The 10,532-nt window shown below is 38.9% G+C and overlaps 1 protein-coding gene across 5 annotated transcripts in view; it reads left to right on the top strand.

The window, feature by feature from the left end:
• The first annotated feature begins 3,755 nt into the window (after nt 1-3,755).
• EYA2 (EYA transcriptional coactivator and phosphatase 2) overlaps nt 3,756-10,532 on the top strand; it is a 155,766-nt gene continuing 148,989 nt past the window's right edge. For 2 of the 5 annotated variants that reach the window (XM_084646294.1, XM_084646293.1), the window contains exon 1: nt 3,756-3,992. In XM_084646294.1, the coding sequence (XP_084502420.1) occupies nt 3,784-3,992 (209 nt within the window). In that variant the 5' untranslated portion in view covers nt 3,756-3,783. Of the gene's footprint in view, nt 3,993-4,070; nt 4,226-4,657; nt 4,801-10,532 lie in introns of those variants that run through there. The other 3 variants (XM_084646295.1, XM_084646298.1, XM_084646296.1) reach the window with 3 other exon arrangements.

Below are 10,532 nucleotides of genomic sequence, written 5' to 3'. Positions count from 1 at the left end.
TTTTTAAAGCAGATGTAAAATTAATGGTGTTCTATAATGAACAATAATAATTCAAAAATATTTAAAAATAAGAAAGCATACATTAGTTCTGGGAAGGCAAATTTCACTGAGGTCCAGGAGATCATTTGTTATGAGACCATAGTGCCACCAGCTCTTGCTATTTTATATCAAGTCTCATGAAATTTGGAGTTTTTCTTATAGACCTAGCTCTTAGGGTCATGTTTTTTCCAGGAATCTCAACTTTCATTTTTAGGCAGGGGGGGGGAAGGAAGTTATTGGCCTTCATCGTTGCGGAGGAAAGTTTGAAAAACTCTGCACCCTAAAGACTCAAACACCAGAAGACAAATAAAAAGGACCCTAATTTTTTTATAAAATCTCATGATTTCTAAGTCAATCTCATGATTGTTTGCGGCTTTGTGCATAATTTTTGGATGCTTAGGGTTGGCAATACTGGATCAGTATCCCATCAAATCCTTCTTTAACCCCATTTGAATCAATATGACTTTCCAGCTTTCTAGGTACGTATCAGAAGTTGGTTTAGGGTCATAAGGGCTAAAGCTAAAGGTGCTGCTATGTTAAGTTTAAATTAAGTGTTTCTCCTTTGTTGCCTGGTTTGCTATATTGAGGAAACCCTTGTTTGCCCTGATATAACAGTGTTTGTTTCTTGCCTGTCAGGGTGAATACTAGAGCTGGTTGGGAATTTTTCTTTGGATTAATTTTGTGACAGAAAAAAAAACCTCTTTGTACGAAACTGAAAATTTCTGCTCCAGCTCCCTAGCAGCCTGACCAGGATAGGCTGCGGTGGATCTGGGGCCTCCAGCTCTTCAGTAGTCCACATGACAGGCTGCCATAGAACGGGGGCACCTCAGGCTTCAGGGGCAGTCAGCTCCCCAGCTGGCTAGCTCCCTGGGCTGCTTGACTGGCAGCTGAGTGAACTGCCCAGTGCCCCTGGATGTACAACTAGCTTGCCAGCAGGGCAGTCAGGGACCCCACTGGGTAGTCAGGGAGCCAGCAGAAAATGTTTAAAAAATTCCCTTTCAAGTTTTCTGGAACAGAATTGTTCAAATTTTGCTATTCCTTGGGAAATTTTGCACTTCTGACTTTTTGTTCCAATTTGGAACTTTTTTTCAGAAATGCAAAATTTCCCATGGGATAGAAATTCAGGATCCTGCCCAGCTCTAGTGAATATACCTCTGCTCCTCCAGTTGCATTTTGTGTCCTATTTTTATCTTTTCAGTTCCTAGAAGACACAGGACCAGTTCTGAATTGAATGCCACCACCCTCTTGGAGATGCATAAGAAACCAATAAACTAAACTGGTTTCTGGCAATTTTGCAGGGTTGGACGCAACCATAACAATAAAATAAAGCAGCAGGTACGGTTCCCACAGTTAGCTGGAACATTAATCCATTTTGAATAACAAATCTAGTAAATAATAAAATCTATGAACACCTAAACGGTGTCCATTTCACTCTTACATTTATGCACGAGCTGTAGAGAACAGTTTCACTTGTGCCTAGGCTCTCATGGTCTTGATCTTCAGATGAAAAGTTATATAAGGTGCTATATATGAGAACTGGTCAAAATATTTTGAATTATGAAACTAAAAATGAAAGTGAATTCCCTCCTCTTTTTAAACTGCTCTACTAAACATATTATTAAAGTACTTCAGATAAATAATAAACGTGCTAAAATATATAAATATGTTTATCCATCAGCTCATAACAAATGCTTCAGGCCCCAATTCATAATTTCTTTGCCTGTAAATTCTTTGGGGGGCAGGGACTGTCTTTTTGTTCTGCATTTGTACAGCACCTAGCACAAGAGACTACTGGTCCATGACTGGGTGTCCTAGGCACTGATACAAATAAGAATAATAACTTAAGCACGTGTCTAGCTGTAAGTACATGAGTAATCCTACTGAGTTTAACACGACTGCTCACATGCATAAAGCTGGGCAGCTGCTAACATACTTTGTTAAATTAGGGCCTGAGTGTATTTTGTATGTAAGATTTTTTTGTATGTAAGTACCATTATGTATTTACCTGCTTGGTAAGGAGTCCTGCTAACAGGGCAATTAGGTTATTGGAGGAAGGAGGGAAAGTTGCAGAGACTATTCATGAAGGACATGGTTACTTATGGATAGCATGTGGATCAGCACTGGGTCAGAAATGTAGGTGAAGAGAATCAGAGAAGTGGTAGTCCAGGCTAGTGATTTAGGTTAATATGACATGTGAGAGTGACACAAATTCAGAACTGCAGCAAACCCATGGTGGGTTAGTGCTGTGAATGAACTTATGGAGAGGAAGGAGAGTAACAACTGAGTTTTGGTTTTGTGGGGCTATAGAAGGCAGTTCATATTAGGAATTTTTCCAGCTCCAAGCTGATGCTGGACTCTGGATTTCCTTTGAAATGTTGGAATACTTTGCAGTCAGGCTGATCCAAGGGATTTTGATAGTAAAACCAGCTGTCTAGTTGCAATGATGTTTTTGTTCCATTGTCAAAAGTTTGAGTTAAATCCATGAGTGTATTAATGTGCATGGATGGATTGTGTGTGTGAGAATGTGGGGTGGATGTGAAAGAAGTGGATATACAGAGTATGCACTTGTACATATATGGTTGGGGGAGGAGTGGGGAGATATGTATGATTCAGTAAGGTGTATATACTGAGAGGATCAGAATGTGTCTCTGAATCTCATGTGTCTTTTTCTGTATATATGGGACATATCTGAGTGTTTCTATTTGTATATGTGTGGCTCATCTATCAAGCTAGTCTGTGTGTACATGATGGGTCTCCTGGCAGAGGAACTGCAGAATCTGAGGAGGCTGCTTGGGGCGGCACATGCACCACCTGCTTTGTGAAAAGCTCTGCTCCCTGTGCATCGATGAGCTCAACGGGACAACACAGGTTAGTCACCTTACTCACGTAAGCGTTTGCAGGATCAGGCCCTAGCACTCTAAGTCACCAGTCTGCGAAGCAATGTGTATAAACGGAAACTACCACAAAACAATTGTTTTACTGGAGTGGAAACCGTCTTCCCACTTTAAATCAGTTACAGCATCAATTTTTTTTTTTTTACATTTTAGATTTAAATGTATACTTATACCATTTTATAGCTACGTATTTCTCTTAATAATACAGACAAAAGCATACTATTCTATTACACCTTACCAAATTATTGAAACCATTTATTGGCTTTTGTTATGAATTCTTTCACATTTTATAAAGGTACTTCTTCAGCAAAACAATTAAAATGTCATAATAGGAGGCAGATTTGATAACAGCAAAAGAAGCATTATAAATTCAGAAGAAGGGGAAAACAGGCTAAACAACTACCAGCACCAATTAAAGAGAAATCAAAGAGGGTAATAAATAAAAGAGGAACTCAGAATAATCTGAAAGACAATTGAGAGTGAAACATATACCTATTAGCAGATTTATTTACACAATGTACTTGGATCGTGAAGTACTTGGAACAACCCCCATGCATCTCGCCCTATGAAATCTTGAAGTGAAGGCACCATGAACATCTCTGTTGCCAATCCTGATGATTTTATGGCGAGGTTTCGCAGTAACTGGTGTTTTACCTCTGACCTCCGCTTCTGGAGACAAGTGGTTCCAGGACCATCTCAGAATTCTCTCCCTCAACTTTCTAGCCCTCGCGTTTGAGGAGAAGAGCTTGAAAATGGGACCTTAGTGCGCCCTGCAGGCTCAGAGCTAGAAGGCAAATTAAAATAAATGGCTTTGGCTTTTTAAACTCCGGTGATTTTTCAAGCCCATCTCATGATTTTTTTTTTCTGGGGGGGGGGCTGCTTTATTAAGCCTGCCCCCAACGTTGACTTCGCTGTAGGGATCCCCCCTCCTCCTTGCTCCAGCATCGCAGACCGGAATTCTGCCATTCCCTACTCGCGCGGCGACCCCGCTGTCCAGCACCTGCCCTTCCAGCAGCCCCGGGCTCCGGGCTCGCGATCGGACTCCTGGCAAGGGGCGAGGTAAGGGCAGAGGCTTCACCTCCCCAGCGGGCATGTGCGCACTCACTCCGCACATGCTCACTGGGGCTGTGTCAGGAGTTTGGAGGGCGCCTTGGGAAGCCCGGCAGAGCCTGCTCTTACACCGGCTCCAGACTTCCCAGCCGCGCAGCAGCTGCCCCAGCCTCCCTCCCCTCGCGGGCGCTGCGGGGACAGGGAGCGGAGAGCCCCGGGGCGAGCGCCTTCCGCAGCCGGTGGTGAGTGCGACCCCTTCCCTGCCAGCGCAGTCGGGGCGCTGGCCCCGCTGGGCACGCAGAGGGGCACCTGGGGGTGCTTTGGACACTGGCCCTTGCCCGCGAGGGGCGGGGAGAAGCGAGGGATGCTTTAGGCACCGGTCCCCACGCCCTTGTCTGGGGAGTGGGGATTTCAGCCGGGCGGCTGCCTGAGAGCTCCAAGCTGAAAGGAAACGTGCAGCCCTTTGCACAGGGTTTGGGCGCTGAGATGAAATACCCGGCTCCGGTCCTCCCCATGCTGCGGCTGCCTTCTGTTTCTTGGGGGGCTGGGGAGGGGGAGCCTAGTGCATCCCCCAGCCCAAGTGCCCCTCCACCTGCCCCATCGCAGGGAAGGAAGAGGAAACTGTCACTCACTTGGCCGCTTTGTAATGACACACGCTCGTTTTTTCCTAGCAGCAGCAGAGCTCGAGAAAAACTCTTTCCCCCACTTTCTAAACTCCGAGACGTTATCGCAGCGTGCCTGGGTCTCTCCAAAATTTCTCTCTTCCCTTGCCCACCCCAGCGAGGTGCACTGTGTGTGGAGTGGAGAGCAGGGACTGGTAGGAGAATCTTTGTCATTTTACACTGATTAAGCAGTTAAAAAAAACCCCAAACTCATTAGGTTTAAATTATGCTGTGTTTTTTTCAGTCCCCCGCCCCCTCGCTTTAGTATTGTTTCTGGAGCAATTTGAAAAAGGCACAGAGGGTGCATCTACTAGCCTGAGTAGGGGGTTTAAACAATGTTGATAAGAGTAGGAGGGAGTTCTTTGTGGGTAAAATCTTCTTTAGTGACGCTAGTTAGCTCGTGGGGATAGAAGCAGGAGAGTGGATTTATTGAATTAATTTTAAGCCTCGTGCCATTCTGGGTAGGTGACTATTGATTCTGCTTTCTCAGTTTTCTGTTATGTTAACACATGGAGTAATTGTTATTTGCTTTAAATCGATGGTGGCATGATTTACCCTAAACGGTAATAGCTTTGAACCATGTGGGAAAAGTGTGTGTGTGTGTGTGTGTATGGACAGACAGTAAAATTTAGTAATATGCAAAAAATAGAGATTTTTCCCTCAGTAAAGAGCAATTTGATGTGCTTTAGAGTGGAAATGAAAAGTGTACAGTTAGTTGTTCATAATAATGGTTAAGACTTCTATTTATATTTCCACTTGGCCATTTTGTATCCTATAAATTAATTGCATTATTTGGTTTAATTGACATATATTTAATTTAAAGCAAAGTGCTAATAAATTGCCTTGTGTTTGTATTGCTGTAAATACCATAGTTAGGGAGCCTTAAATCTGAAATAAGTTGTTTCTGAGACACTTCAGCCTGCTTCTTAGAAAGTGTGAAGGGAGACAAGAATATTAAAATAAAGTCATTGGAAAATGAAATTTCACCATGAAATCTGAGGATGTAAAATGTTAGCTTAGGTTTGATACCTAAGCGAATACCTTAGTGCCAAAAAAGGTAACCTTAAAAATGTCAGAAAACTGCTTTGCGAAAACACTGTCATCAATTCTGCAATGTTTTTTTAAGTGCAGTAGTAATATTCATGTTATGTAATAGTTTGACTGGAGCATAAGTTTTAAAGTTTTATATATTGAGTCAATCTAAATTAGTTGATGTAGTTTTAAAAAACTCTGTGCAAGTCATTTAACTAGTTTAAAACAAGTTTATTTACAAACCACAACTATTTGAGTAACTTAAATATAGACTTAAAATTAATTAATACAAAATTTTGTTCACAGTGAACATAGGGGGAAAAATTAAGTGTATAAATCACACTAAAGGTAACGCTCAAAGTTTATTTAATGTTTGAGTCAGAGAATGCCTCTAAAGGAAATTATTTCAGGTATACAACTGCCATATTTCAAATGTAATCTATTCATTTAATGATACACTCTTCTTGGATGAAATTTTAATTGTTGAAATACATATGGTTAATCAAACTTTTATTGGTCTACATCTAATTTATTAGCAACCGTTTTGTTCAGTATAGTATCAGACATGCACATCCCTTAACGCTCCTAATGTAACTAGCAGGAATAGTTTATTGTTTAGACTTAATAGAATTTGCTGGTTTACTGAGAATTTTCCTCCTCTGGAACGCTTTTCATGGAGGATTTTGTTATTCTTAGTTTCCAAATACATTGAGTGCTTCTATTTTCATGTGACATTGTAATTCATATGTATTGGAACATTCCTGCATGCTGATCCCAAGATGATGGCAGATATTTAACCTGTTTATTTCCAAACTAACATCTTAGCTCCTTTCAGGATGCTTTTAGATTTAAAAAACACAGGACAGGCTATCTTGCACCATCAGTTTTTAAAGATAACTCCATTCATTTCCATTTCTGCTTAAAAACTGATGGCATGATTGGTCCTATAATATTGTAAACGTGAATATGAGAGACTTCATTATGGTTGTCCTACAAAGTTATAAGTATTTATAGCCTTGGATATGTTCCAATGTAATTTCTTAAAATTCACAATTAAAATTCACTTGAAGTGGCATATAAAAGCCAATAATGCTGATAATTGTTTTTTTAAAACAAACTAATCTCTGTTCAAAAAACAAAATATTTAAAAATATACTGCCAAATGTGTCCTTCATGATTCCATGTTTAGTCATAAATTTAATGAAAATCAAATTGTTAAGGAAAAATTTATGTGGCATCAAATTTATTTGAATGAACAGCAGGTAATATATTTCTCCATTAAACTTTATCATTAGTTTGTATTCCCCCTCACCACCATTTTGTTTTAAAATATTGCAATGAGACTTGATCCCCATGACTTGCTAATAATATCATAATTTGGTTGAAATTATCTAAATGTGCTACTGTTTAAAATATCTCACAACCTTTGCAATTTTAAATTTAATTATAAGAGCTTCATTTAGGAGGAATAAAATGTTAGTTGTTGAAGAGGGACTCTAAGAATCTATACAAAGCTACAATACATGTGTAGACACACTACTATTATACAGACATGTTAAACTCAGACATACACACTGGAAACAAGGGACATTGAGAATATTGTCATTTAGGGCATGCTAAATGCAATTGCATTGTGCTTCGATAAGTGATTGACGCTTTAGTTTTTGGTAAAGATTAAATAGCTTAATATAGATATCATTCCTGCAAACACTGATGGACTTTCTTAACTTTAAGCTTGAGTAGTCCCACTGTAGTCAATGGGACTACTCGTGCTTAAAAAGTATGTGCCTGTTTGAAGGACCTGTGTACGTATTTATAAACAAACGAACTTTCAACAGAGATCTATTAAACAGATTTCCATAATTTTCTGCTACCTTTCAGCTATTTTTCATGCAGTAGTACAACAGTTAATCTGAAATTGGTTATAATTCTCTTCAGTGAAATTAGTTTCCTCTCTGCCACACTTTGCAATAGCCAGATGTTTTTAAGGTGTCTTCGGCTGGAGTAACCAACTAGAACAGTGTTGAAGACTAATTAATCTTTGCAGTAAACTCCTGCAGTAAATTCACAGGTTGTTATACTTAATATGTTGAAATGACTGTTAGGATTTTTTGTGCAGTCAAAAAACACTTAAAAGCTAAGTGAAAATAGAAAGATATTTTCAAAAATACCAGGAAAATAGTTTGTAATTAATTTTGCCTGAGTGGATTTACTGTTAAGGTCAAATGGTTAAATTAAGTTGCAAATTCAAATTCTGTTCATAGTGTGTTTGACCTAATCAAAGAATCTTGTTTTCAAATATGACAATCAAAAATAAATGTTCCCTGCGGGTCAGGTAGGCTTTGTAGGGAAAACTTGTTTTGGCATTGCCTATATTTTGTGGGTAAATGTAGGATGTCAGTCTCCAGGGTTGTTAATCTGGTACCTCTCATTAAATTTCACGGCAACAAAGGCAGGAAGAAAAAATACAGAGGAACATGTGCCAAATATACAGCGTATCTAAAACTGGAACTGTGAAACTAGCACATGTAGACCATAAACAAATTAGATGCACAATCACTATTCAGTGTTTTGACTTCAAATGTGTTTTTAGAAAAAGTAGTGATTGAGCTAGTCCAACAAATCTCTTCACATACTGCTCACCCTAGTAAGAATAGGACATAGAGCTAAGCAATCCCTGAACAGTTAACAGAAAAATCCCCTTTTTTTCCTCCTCCTCCATAATGACAGAAAGACCGTCCTTGTTAGATGCTTTTTGTTTGTTGGAGTTATTGGCTGAAAGGTCCAATCAGAAAACAATTGGTGATGGCAACTTAACCGAGTTAAGATCTATAAATAAAGAAGATGAGGCATTGTTTTAACTTGTGTAATGGTGTTTAACAAACACCCTGCTTTAATCAGGTGAGGATAAACCCCTCAGTTAGGTGGCAAATAACTGCAGCTCGGTGACCAGAGTGTGTCACTTGGGGCTCAGAGAAGCTGCCGCTTGTCAGAGGACCTGATGGCGCTGTGGTTTGTTAAAGGAAAAAGGGAAATTTTCCTTCATATGGTTGCAAAATAACTTTTTTCACTGATTAGACCTAAGGTTAATAAGAAAGGTCTGATTCTCCTCTCTGATAGGCTACTGTAAATTCACAAGTAATTCTACTGAAATTACACTGATGTAAAAGCAGAATGAGAGAACAATCAGATCTAAAATATCATGGCAAAGGATTCTATCTACTGCCACACATACTGCATCTTCTTTCATTTTAAATAATCAGACCTCTGGTTCATCCACTGTATTATACTCTGGCTTTAGTTATGTATCTTTATGCCTTATTTAAAAATACTCAGCCTAATGGTGTATCAATTAATGGGGAAAAAACACCTACAGGATTATCACCCTTCCCATCTAAATTATCTAATGTGTAACTGCTTAACTCCTTGTACTGAGTAGCAGCATCTAAACAAGTTTATTTAACAGCTATGTTACTGAGTCATACTATATATGGTCCGATGAAGTGAGCTATAGCTCACGAAAGCTTATGCTCAAATAAATTTGCTAGTCTCTAAGGTGCTAGTCTCTAAGTACTCCTTTTCTTTTTGCAAATACAGACTAACACGGCTACTACTCTGAAACCTGTCTATGGTTTGTTAGCACAGAAGGAATTATTTCTGTTTAATAGCATGTGTGGAATGCTAGAGATATGAGAGGTTTTTTTTTTTTTTTTTTTTTTGTTAGCTGAGAAATACAGATGACATCTTCAATGGTCTCTTCCATCCCATTTTATCACCATAAACTTACTAAACATATTGCATTCAAATAGTGTATCTTCCATTCATGTGCAGAGGCTCTGCAGAAAGCCGTAAGTCTGCTTCAGAGTTCTGGTAAAGTTTAATGTGAAGCATGTTAAACTAGGTTTTTATTTTATGGATGATTCATGTAGTCCGAGAATGGTTAGGAAAGGCAGGTTTAAAAAAAATGGAGAACCAAAAAATAACAGAAAAAGTAATAGGTTTGGGTGAGGCAGGTAATACCTGGTTATGTCACCCGCTATGTAGAGCTTAACACTAATTTATGGTATCTTACAGAAATGTGAAGATGTAGGACCATAAGCTTGAGATGTACAAAACTTTTGTTCTTAGACACAACACATTGTGTAGTCTGTGAACCTGTTGTTCGACTATCTCTGTTTTCACCTAACAGCTGTTGTTGGTTTTTTGTTTTTTAAACAAAAGAGAAGCTTTAGGATCCACAATACAGTAGCAGAAGTGGTCTTTTTTGTCTTGTTATGAAGGTTATTTGGGGCTTGGTGGGCATACTTGTTCAGGGTTGGAGGCATGCTCGAACTTGTGTGCTGGATTGAAATATTCAGAATAGTCAGGTACATTATAAACACGATTAAGTGACTTGCAGGATCAAAACAGAAAAGGCAATTTCTTAAAACATTCAGAAAAATATTGTGATTTGTTTATGAATGTGCCATTCAAAACAAATGCACAGACACAGTAAGATACACATAGTGTTCAAAGGAACTACTTGGAATCCCAGTTTTCCAGTTCTCACTTAAATTGTCACTTAATTCCCTCACCACCCAAGCTCTATTTTTTTTATCTCCGAGGAAAGGGGAATGTTTTATGCCTTTTTTTAGTTTGAATTTTAAAAAAACATTAGACTCTGTTTCTTCCTCAGCAAGGACAAATAGAGGACTGTAACTGAGAGACTAATGAATATTACTTTACAACCTACAGACTGATGCATTGTAGTTTTTATTTTTCATAACAAAAAGCCCACATCTCAAAAGTGGCTCTGGGCAATCAAGATTATAGTTAGTGGGAGTAAAAGTAAAACTCTGACAGTTAAATTTATGTA

This window comes from Lepidochelys olivacea, assembly GCF_965140295.1.
Source record: "Lepidochelys olivacea isolate rLepOli2 genome assembly, chromosome: 13".
Taxonomy (NCBI): Eukaryota; Metazoa; Chordata; order Testudines; family Cheloniidae; genus Lepidochelys; species Lepidochelys olivacea.
The sequence above is the reverse complement of the archived record's forward strand: the minus strand, read 5'-3'. Positions and strand labels throughout refer to the sequence as shown.